Below are 22249 nucleotides of genomic sequence, written 5' to 3' on the forward strand. Positions count from 1 at the left end.
TTAAATATAATACATATCCATACGATGAAAAAAAAGGACCTAGATACACTTTTCTGACATGGAAAAAATGTACAAGACACATTGTGAAGCAAAAAACTTATGTTCAAAATTATATATAATACAGCCTTGTCTTTGTAAAAGAAAAACAATGATCAAAACAACAATAAAACAACAACCAATAATAATAAACGTTGATGCAGGGGACACGGGTTCGAGCCCTGGTCTGGGAGGATCCCACATACCGCGGAGCAACTAGGCCCGTGAGCCACAACTACTGAGCCTGCGCGTCTGGAGCCTGTGCTCCGCAGAAAGAGAGGCCGCGATAGTGAGAGGCCCGCGCACCGCGATGAAGAGTGGCCCCCACTTGCCACAACTAGAGAAAGCCCTCGCACAGAAATGAAGACCCAACACAGCCAAAAATAAATTAATTAATTAATTAAAAAATAATAATCAATCAATTAATGAAACACTAAAATGAGATTGATTACTAATAACTATTGTTGATAATAGCATAGATTAAAATACAGGCACTAAAATACAATGTTATAGGAGCATAAACTGATACAATGTTTTAGTATGCAACTTGGCAATATTTATTAACTTTATATGTCCATATCCTTTGATTCAAATCTATTTCTAGAAATGTATCCTATATGTAAGTACCCCAAGATATATGCACAAGTACTGTAGAAATATTTGTAATAGAAGGGGGAGAAAAAAGAAAAGGAAACAACACAACTTACTTCCAACTAAAGGAAGTAAGTTAAATATAATACATATCCATACGATGAAAAAAAAGGACCTAGATACACTTTTCTGACATGGAAAAAATGTGCAAGACACATTGTGAAGCAAAAAACTTATGTTCAAAATTATATATAATACAGCCTTGTCTTTGTAAAAGAAAAACAATGATCAAAACAACAATAAAACAACAACCAATAATAATAAACGTTGTTATATGGATAGAAAAAAAAATCTCCAAGTAATATACACCAAACTATTAACAAGAGTCATATCTGGAAGACAGAATTACAAAAGACTTTTACTTTCCATCCCATATACTTTTGTAACACTCAGCTGCATTATGTGAGTGTATATTACATGTACAATCAGGAAATTTTAAAAAGAGAAAATTTAAAAAAGAGAAAATATGTGTGTACATATAGTACAAATATGATTTTCTTTTTTATAATATATATATATTTTATATAATATTATACTGTATATATATATAGTCTTACTTTGGGGTTTAAATAATATATGAATATAGTACACATGGGCAAATAACTACTTGCATACTTTCCCAGAATAGCATGGCCCTAATGAAAGAGAACCTTACTAGAATTCCTGTGTTTTAGGAAGAGAAGGATTTTAAACAGAACTAAATAGACAACAGGACTTCCCATCATCATCACCCATGTTCCTTCTAAAATGTCTATCACTTAAGTTAGGTTATGCCAGTCAGGAGCAAACAACAGGTAATATTTTTAAATTGATCTCACTTTGTCAGTCCTATGTAAAATATTAACAAAGGAACTAACTTACTGCTTAAGTCATTTCCTTTGCTCTGAAACTTCAAATTTGCACCATTCAAGTGGTGACAGTCAATGTTGTTGTCAAGGTTTATTTCCAATTAGAAATGGATATCTGGATAACTAAACGTTTTTTGAACATTAAGAGTAATAAGTAGATACTAACCTAACTAGATCTGTATTACAAAGTTATATTAGTATAGTAGCATAGCAATGGAAAATATTAAGTCCAGGAACAGATTATGGTATACAAACACACACATACCCCTATATGTATATAAATGTATAATTTGAAGATATGATTAAAACATCATTTTTAAATCAACAAGCAAAGGATAGATTATGGGGGGAAAAAACCACTGGGCAACTGTCTATTCATTTGTAAGATTCTACAGTTAAATTCCTACCTTATGCTTTCACCAAAGTAAGTTCAAATAGGATGAAAATTTAAATAAAAAGAACAAAATCCAAAAAGTACTAAAGGAAAGTATAGATGAATAGCTATACAATGTTGAAGGAGAAAAGGACTTTTAAAGCACAACATCATGAAGATGGCAATATTTTCCAAATTGATTTACGATTCAACACAACCTCAACACAATTCAATTCAATCCCAACCAAAATCTCAACGACGTCCCACTGTTTGTGCTTTTACTGTCATATCCAAAAAATCACTGCCAAGACCAATGCCAAGGAGCATTTTCCCTATGCTTTCTTCTAGGAGTTTTTGGGTTTCAGGCCTCATATTTAGGTTTTTAATCCATTTTGAGTTAATTTTTGTGAGTGGTGTAAGAAAGGGGTCCAGTTTCATTCTTTTGCATATGAATATCTAGTTTTCCCAAGATCATTTATTGAAGAGACCATCTTTTCCCACTGAGCATTCTTGGCTCCGTTGTCAAATATTAGCTGACCGTATAAACATGAGTTTATTTCTGGGCTCTCGATTCTGTTTCATTGGTCTATGTGTCTATTTTTATGCCAATACCATACTGTTTTGATTACTTTAGCTTTGTAATAGAGTTTGCAATCAAAAAGTGTGAAACCTCCAGCTTTGTTCTCCTTTCTCAGGACTGCTTTGGCTATTTGGGGCCTTTTGTGGTTCCATATGAATTTTAAAATCTTTATTTTCTATTTCTGTGGAAAAAGTCTCAGTTACTAAATGCAATTGATATTTTAAATTGTAGTATCTTTTACACAGCACCAGGAGATTTTTTTTTCAATTTGGTTTCCTTATTAAGATTGCAATTTAGATAATACTATTTAGTACTGTTTACTTATGTGCTAACAACAAAATCTTTGGAAGGGCCCACAAATCACAGTATGGAATAAGTTCCTGAGTTTTTTTTTAATATCAAAGCAATTTTTGTGCTGTTGCAATACCTATGAAACTCCCTAACATGTTCCAGGCAGATTTAAAATTTTTTAAAATAAAATCTGTATATAATACCAGCTCTAAACGAACAAACTATATATTTTTCTACTACCCAAGAAAAATGACAGATAACATTGTTGCAAATTTTAGTATATATCTGTCCAGAACTCCTTCTATTTTTCTACACATATTTCACATACATTATCTGATTTTACAAAATCAGATAACTTTAGATTTCCAGTTTTAAAGCAAGGTTTATTTCACTGCCATGCACTACTGAGGTAGGAGGAAAATCAAGAGTCTGTATTCTGGAACCAAATGAGGAGAGTGTTTTCAGTAAAGCCAACTGCTACCTGGAGGCTGAATGAGATGACATTCTGTCTTATTCAAGGAAAGCCATTTAGATTTAATTCTTCTTCCTTTTATAAATATGATGATGTAGCCCAATAGAATTTAAACTTCTACTCCATTATTTCCTGTTTTTGTTTTTATCTTTATCAAAGCTAAACAAAGTTAAACTATGGACGTGAAGTCCAGGAAAGGATCTAAAATAACCTACCAGCTCCTTTGTAACCTATTGGTACATTATTTAATTTTTTACAATTCAATTACATCAAATATTATATTTTTAAATAAATAAATAAAAGGAACTCCTTCTCAAGGAAGACCTGAAAGTTACCTACACAAGTAACATTTTTACTTACTGTAAGCTGACCTGCTACCCCAAAATCTGCAAGCTTGGCATGACCTTCTGTATTTAGCAAAATATTTCCTGCCTTGATATCTCGGTGTATTTTTCTCATAAAATGAAGGTATTCCAGTCCCTTAAGTGTTGACTGTAATATTGTAGCTATTTCATCTTCTGTTAACTGAAAAAAGAATGAGAAGTTAAAATGCTATTAGTTTACATCAGCACATTTGAAAAAGGAAAAAAATAAATAAGACCCAAACTCCTTTCCTAGAATACACAATCTTATTCAACGTGTGAACAGCATTTGACAGCTTATAATACCATTGCTATGCTGACCACTCCCAAGGTTGTTTTTCCAGCCCAGATCTCTCCCCAAATATCAGATTCATATATTTGCCCACACAACACCTCCAGATGAATACCTAACAAGCACCATAAGCATAACATGTCAAAATCAAATTCTTTATTTTTACCACCACCCTATCCCTTTCTTTACCACCCACTCACCTACTCTACTCTTCCCATGGTCTTCTCTCTCTCAGTAAAAGGCAATTTCATTCTTCCAGTTGCTCTGGCCAAAAACCTTGAGGTCATCCTTGGCTCTTCTCTATCTTCAAAATATATGCAACTATATCCTCTGTAATCACCCAGATCCAAGCCACCATAATGCCCTGCCAGAACTATTCTAATAATCTCCTAACTGGTCTCGTTGCTTCTTCCCTTGACCCTTTACATTGTATTTTCCACACAGCAGCCATAATGAACCGTTTAAAATATAAGCCATATCTGCTCAAAATCGTCCAGTGGCTTTCTAAGTCACTCAGAATTAAAGCCAGTCCTCACCAAGGTCTTACCTTATCTGGCTCCCAGCTACCTTCATCTTCTATCACCTTCTACCTTGCTCATCCTGTTTCAGCCACACAGGCTACCCTGCTATTCCTTGAACACTCTAAACACACTACCACTTCTGGGCCTTTTTATCTGTTCTCTCTGCCTGCAGTGCCCTTCAACTAGATTTCTGGATGAGTGGGTCCCTTACTTCACTGTCTCTGCCCAAATGTCACCTCATCAGAAAATCAGAGAGGCCTTTGCTAGCTCCGTCCATTCCTAGACTATTCTCTATCCCCTTATCCTACTTATTGGTCGTTGCAGCATTATCACCACCTGACATACTATACATTATCTGTATACCTATTTATGTGACATCTTCCCTATTAGAAACATAAGCTCCATTTTAAAATGTCTTTGATTTGTTTAGTATTGAATCCCTAGCGCCAACAAAGCCACCTAGCACACCGTAGGTCCTGAAAAAATATCTGCTGAATGATGATGAGTAAACGTAAGCAAGAATGCGGGAGACTAACAGAATATCTGATCGGTGCAATGCTGACTTTGTGCTGATCCAACCCCAGTCCTAAACAAACTCAATCAACAGACTCTCAATCAGTCCCCTTCTGACAAACAACTCATATTTAGAAGGGAATATGCTGTGGTGCAAAAAATATGCAATTTGGGATTAGAAAGACCTAGTTTTTACTCTTGGTTCTACTTTCTAGTCGTGTGACTTCAGCAAGTTATCTAATGTCTCTTAGTCTCAGTTGCTCCATCTATAAAATAGGCGAATCACCTTTCTTCAAGATCGTCATGAAAATCAAATGATATAGTAAGGCATGTAAGAATCCATGTTGTTTAATAACTATTACAGAATCAATCAGACAATCACCAAATATTTAATAAGCATCTATTATGAGCCAGGCACTATGCTAATAATATTAAAAATAACTAAAAAATATTAAGCATTTCATCTATGCTACGCACTACTTTTATAATCTCACTTAATCCTTATAAAAATCGAATGAGGGGCTTCCCAAGTGGTGCAGTGGTTGAGAATCCGCCTGCCAATGCAGGGGACACGGGTTCGATCCCTGGTCCAGGAAGATCCCATATGCCACGGAGCAACTAAGCCTGTGTGCCACAACTACTGAGCCTGTGCTCTAGAGCCCATGAGCCACAACTACTGAGCCCGTGTGCCACAACTACTGAAGCCCGCGCGCCTAGAGTCCGTGCTCCACAATGAGAGAAGCCACTGCAATGAGAAGCCTGTGCACCGCAACGAAGAGTAGTCCCCGCTCGCCGCAACTAGAGAAAGCCCACGTGCAGCAACGAAGACCCAACACAGCCAAAAATAAATAAATAAATACAAATTTAAAAAAAAAATCGAATGAGGTAGGTACTATTATTATCATCACCGTTTCATAGATAATGAAGGTGAAGCACAGACAAGTAATTTGTGCCAAAGGTCACAGAGCTAATAAATGACAGAGGTTTCATTAAAATCCAAGCAAACACTATTGGCACAGTGGCAAGCAAGAGTTTGGGGTACCTTCTGTGGCCAGAGAACAAAGTTCATGACTTACTAACTCTTTATTCTAACCAGCTGAGTTAATCAGTTAAGGTAGCACTGCCCAACAGAAATATAACATGAGTCATACACTAACGCATGTATGTGGAACCTAGAAAAATGGTACAGATAAACTGGTCTGCAGGGCAGAAATAGATACTCAGATGTAGAGAACAAACGTATGGACACCAAGGGGGGAAAATGGTGGTGGTGTGATGAATGGGGAGATTGGGATTGACATGTACACACTAATATGTATAAAATAGATAACTAATAAGAACCTGCTGTATAAAAAATAAATTAAATTAAAAAAACACCCAACCTAACTTTTTGGCCAGCCCAGTAGGACCTTGTTGTTTATAGAAATTATCTTTTATATCAGATGGCTCACTCACTTGCTTAGAACCCAGCAACTGTTTCCTATTGTACATGGAAAAAAATCAAACTCATTATCACCGCCAATAATACACAACATAATCTAGCCCTGCTGCCTCACCTCACCTCCTACAGCTTCCCCCTTACCTATTCCTCTCTAGTCATGTAGTGGCCTTCTCTCCAGCACTCAAACATGCCAAATTCATTCTACCTAGAATGTTCTTTTAGAACTCATGGCTCCTTCTTGTCATTCACGTTTTACTTTAAATGTCGCCTCCCTGAGAGACAATTAAACGTTTCTCAACCATCTCCTCGCAAGTAGCCCACCAAGCACCCACTATCACTTCATTGTCACTCCCTGTCTTCACAGCAGTTCTCTCTATCTGGTATTTATTCTCTGGTTACCACTAATTTGCTTTTTGTTGCCTTACTAGAAAATGCACTACCACGAGAGCACGGTCCTTGTCTTATTTACTACTGGATCCCGAAGGCCTAGACCAGTGTTCTAGAAATACTTACTGAACGAATAAACAAAGAGTTTAAGCCACTGAGCCCAAACTAGAACCCATGACTTCTAGCTTTTCTCTCAGCAATCACAGTAACAGCAAATCATCTTTCACAGAGAGTTTTCTCTGATTAGGAAGCTAATCTGTGAACACGCTGGGTAGGAGAAAACCCAACCAAATTTAAACACTCAGAACTCATTGCTTAACCAAGATTTGATTGTCATTTTTGTCCCCAGTTAGAAATAAGCAAAGCACTTCACTGGACTGGGTTGGTTGGTATCAAAATTGCCACATTTAAGCAACATCAAAAAGCAGAGGGGGAAAGAACCATGGAAAGGGGGAAATACCTACTATTCCAGAAGGTAAACTTACCGTTTTATTTCGTAACCGAATGATATCAGACACAGAACCAGCTCCACAGTACTCCATCACAATCCACAAGTCTGTGTTCTTAAAATAACTGCCATAGTATTTGACTACGTGAGGGCTAGAGAGAGAGAGACAATATGAGTTAGTGGAACAGCCTTCAAACATCCCTATGAATTCATGATGTTAAATACATGAAAATTAATTTCTCAGCTCAAAAGATCAATTATTCATATTTAAGGTTAAAACACGCACCCTTTTGATGAGAATGTAAAATAGTACAGATTTCTGGAGGGCAATAATAGTAGTGCAAAAATTGTGTGGGTCCCTCAACCCAGCATTTGTAAGTCTGCAATTCATCCTAAGAAAAGAATTACAGATATTCAAAAATAAATAGGTAACATCACAGTACTGTCTATAAAAGTGAAAATTCAGATACCATCTAAATGTCTGACATTAGGGAGTTTCTTTAAGAAATAATGATATATCCGTTTAATGCAACAACCATGAATCCATGGAAAACGTTATAGAAGAATACTTGATAATACGAGACGATACTCTGTTTACCAAAAAACAAACAAACAAAAACGCAGGTTACATAATAGCAAGCATGGTTAAACTCCAAAAAGAGATGTGGAAGGATATGTATACCAAGTAGTATTTAACAACGATTCTCTCTCCAAAGAGAAAAGTGGTTTCCTTTCTTTTTTTATTTGCATTTTTCCAAGAAGTCACATATACTTTGTAACAAGGAAAAAAATAAAATCATACTACAATCTATTGTAAAGGAAAAATATTCAGAATCAGACTTGAAAGTTTGGTCTTGAAGACAGATTTCAGAAAAATGTCAAAATCCCTTTAAAATGAAATAATTTGTCCTCTGAAGCTACCAGCTTTAGCTAGATCATTATCAGGGCTAAATAATATTGCATAACATAGTAACGGAAGATGCTAAAACCAACTCAGCTGCATTAACTCTCAAAATTTCAAACGCCCCTTCATCCTTGGGAAACACGCCAATGACAAGGACAGCAGGAAAAATATATATACACATACACAAAATGAATATTAATGCAGAAATGGATGAATAAACCTCTTAAGATACAGATCACCACACCTGCTCTCCCTTCCCTGAATTTCTATAGTGTTTAATGCCTCTACAAGGCAATTACTGTCAGGTACTCACTGCTGGAGTATGTCCTATACAATCTTGTATTGTCGACTAGATTCTCCTGTTCATCTATAAGCCTGTCCTGTCCAATTAAAAGTCTATAAACTCTAAAAGGGCCAGCACTCTGCCCTGTATCTCTTTGTATTTCTTAGCACAGAGTAGGCTCTTTGAAATCCCTCATCTTTAATTAGACACATCTGCACACCCTGTTTGGAACACAGCTCTTGCACAGTCTATCAAAAGTGGCAAAGTTCCAATTTGCCCACTGGAAAGAGCTCCTGTAATGTATCTTATGCAAGAGGCAAAGAAAAACTGCTACCTTACTCTGGTCCCTCCAATCAAGAAATAGGAGGGTTTTAGCCAGTACGAAGTAACCACAAAAGTATAAAGAAAAAAAGAAAGGGAGGGAGGGAGAAGAGAAGTGATTGCATTCACAAGTCTACAAGACTTAAGGGCTCCTGGGCAAAATGCCTAGCAGGTAGCCCCACCTGCCTTAAGGTACAAGCTTTACAAACAGGAGGTACTGAGTTGATCTGCGGACCAAAAGAGCTTCAGAAAGATGAAGGCAGCCTCGAGCTGCAAGACTTTCTCAGTCTCCTTTCAACTCCCTAGAGCTGCCACTGCCCTTCAGTTTGTGTTTCTCGCCAATCGAAACCGAGGAAGCCTGCTCCACCACAGTGACCTCCCATGTTGTCATGGAGCTTCAGGGCAAACCACGTGCTTTTCTGCGGTCACCTGCCGGCCCAACTTCCTGCTTGCAGCATTTGACAAATCTTAGTTCCTCAAAAATAAAATACTTAACTACTCTCAGCTGGAATCATTTCTTAAAATTGTGAAGGAAGGAACAGAACAGTAATACATAAATAAGTATTCTCTTTTTGTAGGTCCATTTGCTATTCTAAGGTTTCTGGAGCGAAAACCATTTGAATTCTCTCTTCTTAGCTGTCTCTGTAGAAATGTTTTCTCAATAGGAAGTAAGAGAGATCATTATCAAAAAAAAAAAAAAAGGCTAGCCACCACCACCTTCTGCCTCTTTGCCTCTTCTTCCTAGTTTTGAAAAGGGCTAAACTGAAACAAAACAGAACAAAACAATGCAAAAATAGAAACTCTGAAAGTTTAGCTGCTGAAACACAGAAACTTTTTCATCATTTTTTTTTCTGAAAAGAACATTCGTAGTGATTCCACTAAACTCTTCCGTTTGCAAAATATCTAAGTAAATGCAATTCTAGGTGTCAAACTCTAAATAATCACAGCATATTCGAAACCGTGTTATCTCCAAAATAACACCAGATGCCTTTACCTGTCACATTGCTGCATTATAGAGATTTCTTTGATTATCTCCTGCAGGTCTGACTCCACAGGAACTTGCTTAATAGCAACAATCTGACCTGTCTCTTTATGAATAGCTTTGTACACGCTGCCATAGGACCTATAATTGGGGGAAGGAGAACATTTACAAAGTCAAAGCAAGCCAAGAGATAAAAAGTGGTAAAACACAAGCAACTCACCATTCTAATTTATACCCCTACATGCCCAAGACATATATACTTAGCTACACTTGCAAAATTGAGATAGCTAAAGTACTTCAGGGAAAAACTGTCCTTAAGAGAACTTACCACAAAATGGCATCTTAGAAACTTCACATTTAAATTTTACTGAATGTATTAGTAGGAAATAACAGTGATAGAGTAGCTACCATGTCTGATGTCTGCTAGAAATTGCATCATCTGAGGTTCATCCTTACAAAAAAGGGGGTCATGAAGGGGTCATCATCCCTATTTTGCAGGCAAATGTGAAAAGGCTCAGAGAGGTTACATGACTTGCCCAAGGTCACATAAGTGATAAATAAGTGGTCAGTCCAGGATATGAATCCAGGTCTGTCAGAATACGAAGCCTAGATTCTTTCCACATCTGTAGTGGGGTACAAAAATGGGGGTCTTGGTTTTCTTGCACTCATTCTAGTACCATGAGGTCTTTTAGTCCTTTCTCCTCTTACTTGCAATAATACTTAAAACATTAAGGAAACTAAAAATGTAAGCCTCTTAAATGCTAGTATCAGGTGAACAGAGCACATACAAATTCTTTTTGCCTTTTGCTCCATCTTCCCTTACGAGTTTATTATCAAGATAAATGAAAGGTTATGTAGCTATTCAATTTGGGGGCTAAAAGAACAGTAGATTTAGAATCTAAAGACCCAGGATTGGAGTCCTACCACCACTAGATATCAGCTCTCATTTACAGACATAGTATTAACCTTGTGCCTCATTTTTCTCATCTATAAAATGACAACAACACTACTATAAGACAATTGTGATGGTTAAATGAGATATCATCATCATCTTGCATAGATTACATTTTTACTGAAATTCTGGATGGCTGTCAGTGAAATAATGAGTAAACTGTCTTTCATATTTCCCAAACACACCTGTTTCTTCATACTGTCTTAGTGAAAAAAAAGATCATAACAGTGCCACCTAATACATCAAAGTAGCTGAGTGCTCTAGCTAACAAAATGATGCTCAAGGATTGTTTCAATGTGAAAGTCACAGAAAACTTTTTTTAAAAATCTATGTAGAGCACACACAAAAAATTTCCATTCCATCAGAATCCCTTATATCGGCAAAGCTAGTATAATGATACTTAAATGTTGCCTAAAACATTTTTTTTTGCCAGGGAAAGGCAACTGCTGACCATGTGTGGAAGATCCAACCACTGACCCTTCTTCCGTGATACGATAACACCCTGACTTGTGAGGGTGGCAAATGCTTGGTCCCTGGGGCTAAAGCAAGGTGGTACAAGCCAGTTGCAGGATTTCTATCCCCTTTGGCCAGTGACTGAACTAGTAGTAAGCATATGACCTAGTTCCAGCCAATGAAATTTAAGGGGAATTCTTCAGAAGGGTCTCTAGGAAAAACTTTCCTCCCTGGTAAGAGAGAAGCAAACAAGGTGGCCCATTTTCACCTGCCACTTGCTTTCCTGCTTTGGTTACTGTCACGTGAGGCACGACGCTTGAAACTAACATGGTCATCTTGAGACTATGAGAATTACACAAATGCTAAACCATTATCAAGCCAGTTAGCCATTCTGGAATCTTTCACCCCCAGATTTTTTGCTACTTAGTTATCAAATGCTCTTATTGGTTAGCCACTGTTAGTTGGGTATTCTGTAACTTCATCCAAAGTTATTCTTGATACCCTAGGTCCCATACATGTGAAAAGGTCTTTATTTCACCCTCATTCTGGAACGAGTTTTTCTGGATATAGAATTCTTTGACAATAGCTTTCCCTCAGCTCGTTTACTGTAGTTTTTCATCTTCTATTGCTGTAAAGAAGTCAGTTGTCATCAGGTTATCATTTTTCATGGGTAATCTCTCTTTCTGTAGCTTTTCAGATTTCTCTTTATCCTTAACATTCTGTAATTTTACTATAACTAGAAGTTGATTTATTTGGCACTCCATAAGCTTCTTCAATCTGAAGCTTTATTCAAGTCTGGAAAATTCTTAGTATTATCTCTTTATTTCCTCTCTATTACTTCTAATCTCCTTCTAGAGCTCCTATGGGACCTATATCGGACCTCAATCCATGCTGTCTTCCTAGTTTCCAACATTATATTTTTGTCCTGCATTTTGTGATCAGTCGCACTTCTAGCTTTCAATTCACAAATTCTCTCTTCAGCTTGTCTAGTTGACTGTTTATCCAATTTATTGGGCTCTAGAACTTCAATTATTGTAGTTTTCATTGTCAAGATTCCCAACTTTTTCTTTTTCATGGGGTTGTCCAGGTTAATAATTTCGTGTTCTCCTTTTAAGGATGCTATTCCCTCCTTTTACCTTTTTGAAAATCGTAAACAAACATTAAATCCTGTTTCAGATGGCTCCATAATTTCTATTTCCTCGGGTGGGAGTTCCCCCACTTGTTAGGTCTGTTGATTATCTCACGGCGCTGGATTTCCTTGTATGGGTTTCCTTTTATTTTGAATGATTCTTCTCTACACAGTGCTCACTGTCATGAGTGTTTCATGATGTCAGGATGGTTTCATGGTTCCCCTAGCTCAGTCATCTAGGCTGTACAATCTAAACCAGGTCTTGCACTAGGATTTAGGGGTTTTGCCCCTCAAGACACCATACCTGAATACAGTCCAGGCCCAGTTCCTATAGTCAGACCAGTCCCTCTGCTTTTTCCCCAGGCCACAGGAAAATGATACCACAACTTCATACAGGAAGCCCATCCACAATCTCCCGACAAGGACAAGGCATGCTTTACTCTCCTCTTACGATGACAGCTATTTTTTCTACCCCTGGTCTATAGCTGGCTATGTATCCTTATATTTAAAAAAATTTTTTTCATTTATTATTCTTATATATTTGAAATGGAGAGGTTCCTACGTGCACTTACTCAGCAGTCTTGACCAGAACGCCCTCCACGCCTCACTATGCTCTCTGGACAGCCAAGAAAACTCCAAGAGCTCATAGGAACAATTAAGATTCATGATTCCACAGATCACACTTACAGTACAGAGGATTTAGAAGGCTTTAGCAGTCATGCTCCCTTATAGGCAAGTCCCTTAAGACCTAATTCCCTACAACAAAAACTACAGAGATTCAATGAATTTTAACTGGCAGAGAACAAAGATGGTGGGGGTGGAAGTGCTTCCCACAAGCTATGCAAGGCAAGGGTCAATGCAGAAACATAGAAATTATACAGTATTTGAGGCCAAATTAACCAGGCATAAGTCTTAATACCACTCACTAGCTATGAAACTATGGGCAAGATGTTTTTGTTATTATCCTATGATTAAAAACTTAAATGAGGGCTTCCCTGGTGGCGCAGTGGTTGAGAGTCCGCCTGCCGATGCAGGGGACACGGGTTCGTGCCCCGGTCCGGGAAGATCCCACATGCCGCGGAGCGGCTGGGAGGCAAGATGTTTTTGTTATTATCCTATGATTAAAAACTTAAATGAGTCAATGTGTAAAACTTTAAGTATAAGACGAAAAAAAAAGGCACTAGGCTCTAATTCAAAACACTTTCCAAGTGCTGTCCATCCATCCTGGTCTGGAGCTTTGGCTCTGCTCTGCCACAGATCCATATGATTTCCTCAAAATGCAGAATAGCTGCAGCCTTGGGAATCCGATACAATCTTTTAGCCAGAGCTCATTTCACAAGGCCCATGTCAGTGAGAGTTCACAATCCATTCATTTTCCAGGGATGGCATGGCCATTTGTGTTTAGGAAGGAAGCACAGTTTGGGTTTTCCTTTGGGATTTTGCTCATTAAATGAAGCTTGTTCAGGCTCATTCAGTCGGGATGACAGAAATCCAAGCACTTGTGGTATCATTTAAAAAGACAATATGAGGATAACATGAGAAGATCTGAAGTTTTAATTGTTTTCTCTCTGGTGATGTCTTTACAGGGAAATTTCCAAGGTCCTTAATGAAGACATCCATAGATCTAAAACATAATTTAAAATAATCATAATTAGCTTAGTTTCTCCTTATTTTACATTCCTGATCACTCTGTCTACAGTATTCTTTTGACATTCCTCAAAACCAAACAACCCAAACAGAGCTCCCTTCAAAAACACCTAAATATACTTTAAGACTTACGACTTAACTTTCATTTGTCATGATAAGGTCTGAAAAAATGCTTCAATTGATATATTTAAAAATAAAATAATAATAGTTGCCATTTAATGAGGTCTTATTAGGTGACAAGCACTGCACTAAGTACTTTAGTCCCATCTCATGAAACGCTCAACACGACCCTATGAGGGAGATGCAAATATCCCCACTTTATAGTTGAGGTTTGCAAAGCTTCAAAATATTCAGCAATTTGCTGGAGCTCACTTGTTTATTATGACTAATAAACAGTAGAGCAAGTTTTAACCCAGATATGTCTGACTTCAGAGTCTATGTTCTTACAACTGTAATATACTTTCATTAAAAATGAAAGAAACAAGTTAGTTACATACATAGTCAACTATGCCTACCACTCTTGATCTTAGTCTAAGTATACCCTGTGAGCATGGTTAGATTAAGGGCCTTTGACTCACTGCCTTGAGGAAATACCAAGGATATCAAGTTAGAGCTGAAAATGGCAAGCAAGAGACATAGAAGGACTGGGTTTTTCCCCGCCCCCCGCATACCTTTAACAATGCCAAGTCAACTTGTGGTTTCAGATTCATCGTGTACTTGTCTTTTAGCAGCGCAGGTGGTGTCATCTTTTACTTCCCTTCTCTGCTTGATTTCTTGCTTGATTCCAAAGAGTATTTTTCCAACTTACAAAAAGATGATGACTAATGTTTTTCACAAGGAGGTAATCCATGAAAACCTATTCCATGTAATCCAGGATTGGGTTTAACATTGCGTATCTATATTAGGCATAAATAACACTAAACTCCAAAATAATCTAATGACATAAAAAAGCTGATTTTAAAGAACAGACATTAATTTGACATTTTTATAAGTTAACATTTCAGGTCTTCTCTTGAACTAGAAGTACTCCCAAGAGATTTTACAAAATTACACAAACACACACCCACATGTTTATTTGCTTATATATGCATAAACTACCTCTGAAGAACACATAAAAAACTGCTATACTGGTTGCTTCTCGGTGGCTAAGAGATAGAGACAGGAGGCAACTTTTTTTCATTGTAACACTTTTACACTTTTAAAATTCTGGATCATGTGACTTGATTACCTATTCAAAAATGAACAACAAAAACTTAAGGAAGGGTGTCTGTAATATTTTAATGTCTTGGTCCTTAAGAAAAAGAAATAAACATACAAAGATTAAAAGTATCAATATATGTAAAAGTATAAAAACTTATGATATAACGTTTATTGTATCAGGAAAGCCAATGACGGCCACTATCTACTACCAAATATCATTTCACCAGTATTTTATAAACTCATTCACAATCTGTGTTTCAAGAAGTCCTCTGGTTCCCAATCTGTAATTCTGGATCTCTTAGGAAAGATGTAAAGGTAGTGACAGTCCTTGACTTATTTACTGTATTTCCCAAAGCTGCATTAACTATTGATAAAATGCTGAATTCCTTTTTTTTTCCGCTGCTCTGTGTGGCATGCAGGATCTTAGTTCCCTGACCAGGGGTGGAACTCGTGCCCCCTGCAGTGGAAGTGTGGAGCCTTAACCACTGGACCGCCAGGGAAGTCCTTCCAGTGTTTTTTTCATGAAACAAGTTATTGCATATCTCTCAGAAGCTATGAACAGAAAATTAAAATATGTCTGATTAATAAAAAAATTTTAAATGAAGTAAAAACTTATTAGTGTTATCTGTTAAATAGATAAAATCATGCAAACCACAGATTTTACAAGAGAGAAAACAATAGATGTCCATGGTGTTGAGGAATCACTAAATCTGTCTATAGAACTAATTGGGGGAAGAGGGAAAGGGCATTTCAAGTATTAAATTTACCTCCTACACTACCCAGAGCAGTGGTGATATGCAACATTCCCCTTTCTTTTCTTTAGTTTTCCAAATTATTGCCACGAGAAAGGTTCACATCCTCCTGGTGTTGGGGCAGGAAAAAGACTGGGACCTACTTAGTCCACCTACATTTTCTGTGTACTCACCCTTCTCCAAGTTTCTCTAAGACATCAAACACTTCTTCTGGTTGTTTAGTTAAACTATCTTCATCTAACTTTTTCAGCTGCCTGTGGACGAAGAAATTTAAACATAAAATACATTTTACTTGCTAGCAACTAGAATACAAAATGCATTATTTATTTTACAATTAGCATCTTAGGGATTTCTTTACAAAGTCTTCACTGGTAAATGACCATAAAGGCAAGCTAAGAGAACTTTAAGGGAAGCTGAAGGGCTGGTCTATGGACATGTTACACATGTCCTTGGTCACCCTGATCAGCAGAATCAGGACCAGAGGGTGAAGAGCTACCAAGAGGCTGACTTCAGTTCCACAGGAGTAAGAATTTTCTAACAATAACAGTTGTTACGAAATGGTTTAGACTGCCTTAAGAAGTCCCTAGATTCCCATCACTGGAGCATCTAAACAGAAAATGAGTCCTCGTGTGGCTGAAATGTTATAGAGTGGATTTAAGCATTAGCTATAACCTTCAGAACCCATTTAAATCTTGAGATTCCATGAATTAAGATGGCATAACTCTCTGTTCAGAAAAGATGTTTAATGCAAGCTTAGCTATGAACTGAAACATGGTCTTAGACTAGAGGCCAAGGAAGACATAGAAGAGTCTTGCCCTCCATTAGCAAGACTTTGGCACTTCTGTCGAAACGCGTGGATTCTGTAGGTATCACAGAAACAGAAAGAGGAGAGTATACACTCAGACGTGACCAAAAGTAAAAACGAACCAGGCAGCTGGGAGTTTCAAATAGTCTCACCAAGACTCTCTGATGGGCAGCTGTATACCTGACTATCTCCCGAAATCAAAGATAGGTGCTACTCACAACTTCCGGATAACTGGGATTTTTCTGACTATGACAAACATGGGAGGTCATAAATTAAGAGTAGGGTTTTTTTAAAGAAAAAACTCTGAGACCTCTGAAAATTATTAACAGGCTTAAAGGAGGAGTTTGCTAAGGACTATTTGCGTGTGTGGGTTCTACACAATGGTTTCCTGAAACTACAAAGGACAACAAAGAAAGGAGAGCTCAGGAAATGGTGAAATATGGAAGTAGTCCACTGAAAATTTCTTTGAAAAGAAAAATGTTTAAACTAGCTGGACAATACCAATTTTTACAAGAAAAGACTTGAACAAAAAAAATACACATACACATAAATGTGTACCTTCCTAGATAAAGTGGCAAAACCATGAAAGAAGCCAAAAAAGAGACAAAAGAAAAAAAAAAACCCACACACCTCAACACATCAAGTGTATCCACCAATAAACGCTGATCTCAAAAAGACAATCTTAACAGGATTTTATAAATGTCAAAGACTAGAGAAATGGAGAACTGCTCCAAGTCAGTAACTTCCATAACTTGAAAATTAACAAACACGACCACACCGACCTTTGAAAATCAAAAGGTTCTAAGAATTAAATTCCAATGACATCACAAAAACTCCCAGTTTCAAAACAAGAAGGACTGAAGTGAAATTCCTCTTCAATGTCAGAAGTGAAATTTCTATGAACTCAGAAATTAGAATGAACATCTCATAACCCGGGGGAGATGAAGCATTGAATTTATAACTGCTTAAACAATGGACAATACCTCATTTCTCAAGTATAATTACAGTTTTATAAACAGTTCATATAAAGGAAGATCAAATGTGTTCCTTTGAAGTGGTGACTTCGTGGTTTACAAAAAGCAAAACTCACTATTTCAACTATTACTGAGAACACAGCATAACAAAGGAAACGGCCACTGCCATGAGAGACAGCTGCAGGCCTCTGATAATACCGTGACAGACAAACTTTATATGAGTGCTCAGATACTTCTTTAAAACCATCTAAGTGGCGCTTTTGTTTGGTTTTGGTCCGGTCTTAAGGGATCTTTTTATCTCTGGTGCCTGAACCCAGAGGTGGTCAATAAGAACATTTGTTAAATGGATTAATGAATGCAATGATGAGAATCATAAACCTTTCTCAGCAATCCTTGTGAGGTTTCAAAACTAAAAAGAATTTCACCCTGAAAAAGTATTACTGTGTTATCGACAGATAAGATTTCTATGGAAAATCTTTTGATAAGGGACTCAATGCTATTTTTTACATGAGTCTTCATGGAAGGAGCACTATAACCAAACAGCCCAACTCTGATGATTCAGCCCCTCTCAGCTGTGCTTCCCCAGGTCCTAGGTAGTTTCACCGCTTGCTCATAACTTAACAGGCCTGGCCGACACAGCCTCCATGGATCCAACACAGGGGGATGCTCCGCTCCTAAGTCAGGTGGCCACGTGGACGGCCAGCATCCCAGAAATGTACCCTACACATTCCACCACACTATTTGTATCTAATGGCAACTCACTTGTTAAAATCATAAACTCCTACATAAACCGTCAACTTTAATCTATCATCATTCACTTAGTCACACACAAATGTCAAACTCAAGGACACAAAGAACACTTCCTGCATTGGGACTGCTTTCCCTTGCTGGAAACACATGCCATCTGAATCTCTGAAAAGACACCTGTATCTTTCCAAACACAAATAAGGGTGTTTATGAAGTAGTTACTCACCGGTTTGGCTAATTCCCAAATTTCTTTCTCCCACCTTAGAACTCTTGTAAGGTCCATTTTATTTACATATACCTATCCCTCTTTCCACACAGAAGTTGTTGTGGGTTACAACAAATATATAAGATAAATGGATGAAATTTTTTAATGAAAATAAAATTAATGTGTTTCCCTCTCCCAGCCCCCTCAAATTCATGTTAAAGTCCTAACCCCCAGTACCTCAGAATGTGACTGTATTTAGAGATAGGGCCTTTAAAGAGGTAATTAAGGTAAAAATGAGGTCAATTGGTGGGCCCTAATCCAACATGACTGGTGTCCTCATAAGATAAGGACACAGACAGTTACAGAGGGAAGACCATGTGAAGAGAGGCCTCAACAGAAAACAACCCTGCTGATGGCTTGATCTCAGACTTCTAGCCTCCAGAACTGTGAGGAAATAAATTTCTGTTAAGTCACCCAGTCTGTGAACCTGACACAGCAGGCCTAACAAACTGATACAAATGATAATAAAGTTAACTGGCTGCAAGTCCCGGCAGTTCACCAGCTACGGTGAGCAGGAAAGCACCAGTCATTTAAGTATTCAGCCCTCCTGGACAATTTTTTTTGAAATACTGACCAGCAAGAGTTTACTAATACTCCACTTATTTAATCTCAGTGATCTTGAAGATGGCTGAGAATCACACTGTAAGGTTAGAAAAGCTTGGAGCAACCTTATAGGTGTTACAGAGTACTTGCCCTCTTCATGAGAGGAGTTGTACTCCTGTATGTTGATTAAAAATTATACATAATTTGAAAAAGAAAAAAAAAGAATTCAGCCCTGCAATGCTTTTCTCTTGCACATTCAATAAAAATTTTAAAATCCAAAAGGCCCAGGAAATGAGTGTGTCAAAACCAAAAAGGTTTACTCTTTTGCCCAAGATTATACAGCACAAGGCAAAAGCAGAAACAAAACGCAGATTCCTAATTCTCTTTTCAATTAAACCAGGGCCTCAGGGAGAGAACAAACATGTTTCAGAAGGATTTATAACCAGTGTCCATTTATAATTGGATCTATGGTGCTACAACATATATCTGCTAACATACACAAGGCCCTGTGAAACAGGGATACTTCCAGAAAGGCATCAGACTGAGGCAGCCAAGAGCATGGACTCTGGACCAGACTGCTTGGATTAAAATCCCAGCTCTGGGGCTTCCCTGGTGGCGCAGCGGTTAAGAATCAACCTGCCAATGCAGGGGACACGGGTTCGAGCCCTGGTCCAGGAAGATCCCACATGCCGCGGAGCAACTAAGCCTGTGCGCCACAACTACTGAGCCTGCGCTCTAGAGCCTGCGTGCCACAACTACTGAAGCCCGCGTGCCACAACTACTGAAGCCCGGGCGCCTAGAGCCCATGCTCCACAACAAGAGAAGCTACTGCAACGAGAAGCCCACGCACCGCAACAAAGAGTAGCCCCCGCTCGCCGCAACTAGAGAAAGCCAGTGCGCAGCAACAAAGACCCAACTCAGCCAAAAATTAATTAATTTAAAAAGAAATCTCAGCTCTGTCACTTAGTAACTGTGGGACTTTTGGCTGATCACTAACCTCTCTGGGCCTCAGTTTCCTCACCTGTAAAACAGAGATACAGGTGATGGGATTGATGTGAGGGTCAAATGAGTCAACGATAAGTTGAACCATATGAAACTTCTATTTTTATAGATCAAAAATGGTCAAATATCAGCAAATTCATATGGTTCAACAAGAGACATGGAAAGCACTGAGAATAGTGTCTGGCGCCCAGTAAGTGCTAGATGAGTGCAATAATGATTTTATTTCAGACTCAGCACACTACAGTAGGGTGAGCTGAGTCCATCCCAACCAGCTATTTGCCTTCTGCAGTGTTTGTGCCCTTCAAACAAAGCCAAGGGCACAGCCCAGGCTGTCGATCCCTTCCCTTCACCTCTCCACTGCCCCGAATTCCCACACACTGAACACTTCCTACTTCAGAGTTCATTCTGCTGCAGGAAGTCAGAGGTCTCTGTGAAACTGAAGCGAACTGCACTGGCACCTCAGTCTCTACTCTCGATTTTTCTCCAGATGTGGCAGAGTGAGAGAAGACCCTGGTGTCCACAGAGCAAATCACTGATACAACTGCAACCAACTCAGGGGATTAGACTTTTCAGGATCAGCCACCCCCCAGATCTTGACTTAAAACAATTTCCAGGGAGCAAGAGGATTTGGAGCTGATATAAAACAATACAGACCTGAAAAGGGCAGTCTGGCCACGTCCAGTGACCCAGACCTAGAGCAAAGAAGTCAACATGCAGGACTGTGTCTCAACTCTTCTGGGCCTCAATTTGCCCGTCCTGAAAATGGTCTCTTATTTCCCTCTCTACCTCCCAGTGCTGGATATGAGGAAAATTTGGAGGACCCTGGATATCAGGGATGAAAGGTGCCATCATCTAGAGTGGGGACACTACCAAAATCATCTTTTTACATGCTCTCCTCCACGAAGCCTCCCTTGCCAGACCGTCCACCTGCCTTGGCACATCTTCAGCCTCAGGCGCAAAGCTTTTCCCCTCAGCAGATCCTCTCCACTGCACCCCTCGGGTGGGACTCCCTCCCTTAGAAAGTCTGCCCAGCTCTCCTCTCTGCTAGTTCCCGACCCATCCCTTAGCCAGACCCCTCGTAGGTTCTCAACTGGCTTCAGCATGCTCCCTACCTCAGTGAGTCCCTTCTAGGACAGTCCTCACCCAGTGGCCCCCGCCCTCAGTAGGTGCTCTCCCTAACTTGTCCCGACGTTCCTCAGCAGCTGCTCCCCCCACCTGTCCCCCACTTCCGCCAATATGTCCCCCCCACCCAGCAAGCGATCTCTCTAACCAGCCCCACGTTTATCCCCCTCGGCCGGACCCCCACCAGCCAGAGGTCCCTGATTCAGCAGGTGCCCCATCAGCCGGATCACCCCGCAGGTCCGTCCCCTCCGGGGTCTCGCACGCCAATGTCTCCCCTCCGCCAGTTCCCGCCTTTGCCTCTCCCCCCACCCCCTTCCTCTTGGCCAGCAGCCCCTCACCGGCGCGGCGGGTTCCTGAGCTGCACCGTCTCCATGGCGCTGCCGGCAGCCGCCCAGACCCGCTCACTGATCCATCCTCCCCCGGGACCTCCTGGATCCCGCCCCGCAGACCCTCCCACACTTCCGCTTTCCGCCCCTACCGGAAGCGGGGCGCGGGGCGGGAGCGGGGCGGGAGCGGGGCGGAGCCGCGAGGTCCGGGCCTGGACCACGTGGTGTGGACCCGAGTCACGTAGAGCGCCGAGGCGCGGACCCGGAACTGCGGAGCGCTGGAGCCTCTTCCCGGGGGAGGCCTCCTCAATCAAGCTCGGGACGGCGTCCTTGTCTCTTGCGACATTGTTCGCCCGAGACACTCGGTCTCGAAACCAAGAACCCATCTGTGCCTCGGGCCCGGCCCCTCATTTCTCAGACGGAGATACTGAGGCTTCTTGCGAAGCACCGGCTTGATAAGAACTGTGGATTCTTAACAAGACAAATTCTACGCGGGAGGTATTTGTGGTTTCCTACCGTTCCTTTCTGGTTGAATTCTTGTTCCAGGTGGAGGCTGGAACGTGCATGACCTCTCATTGGATGTCACATAGCATCAGCCTGCAAATTGCCGCATCCTTTTAAGAGCCT

At 39.5% G+C, this 22249-nt stretch overlaps 1 protein-coding gene across 3 annotated transcripts in view; it reads right to left on the bottom strand.

The window, feature by feature from the left end:
• Window positions 1–21731, bottom strand: part of STK4 (serine/threonine kinase 4) — an 89659-nt gene extending 67928 nt beyond the window's left edge. For 2 of the 3 annotated variants that reach the window (XM_024746897.1, XM_024746899.1), the window contains exons 1-5: window positions 21635–21731; window positions 16012–16092; window positions 9718–9846; window positions 7253–7367; window positions 3612–3776 (exon numbers count right to left, since the gene is read on the bottom strand). In XM_024746897.1, coding sequence (XP_024602665.1) covers window positions 3612–3776; window positions 7253–7367; window positions 9718–9846; window positions 16012–16092; window positions 21635–21669 — 525 coding nt within the window. In that variant the 5' untranslated portion in view covers window positions 21670–21731. The remainder of the gene's footprint in view (window positions 1–3611; window positions 3777–7252; window positions 7368–9717; window positions 9847–16011; window positions 16093–21634) is intronic. The other variant, XM_024746898.1, reaches the window with a different exon arrangement.
• Between the last annotated feature and the right edge of the window lie 518 nt (window positions 21732–22249).

The sequence above is a fragment of the Neophocaena asiaeorientalis genome, unplaced genomic scaffold (genome assembly GCF_003031525.2).
Source record: "Neophocaena asiaeorientalis asiaeorientalis breed wild unplaced genomic scaffold, Neophocaena_asiaeorientalis_V1.1 scaffold132, whole genome shotgun sequence".
Classification (NCBI taxonomy): domain Eukaryota; kingdom Metazoa; phylum Chordata; class Mammalia; order Artiodactyla; family Phocoenidae; genus Neophocaena; species Neophocaena asiaeorientalis.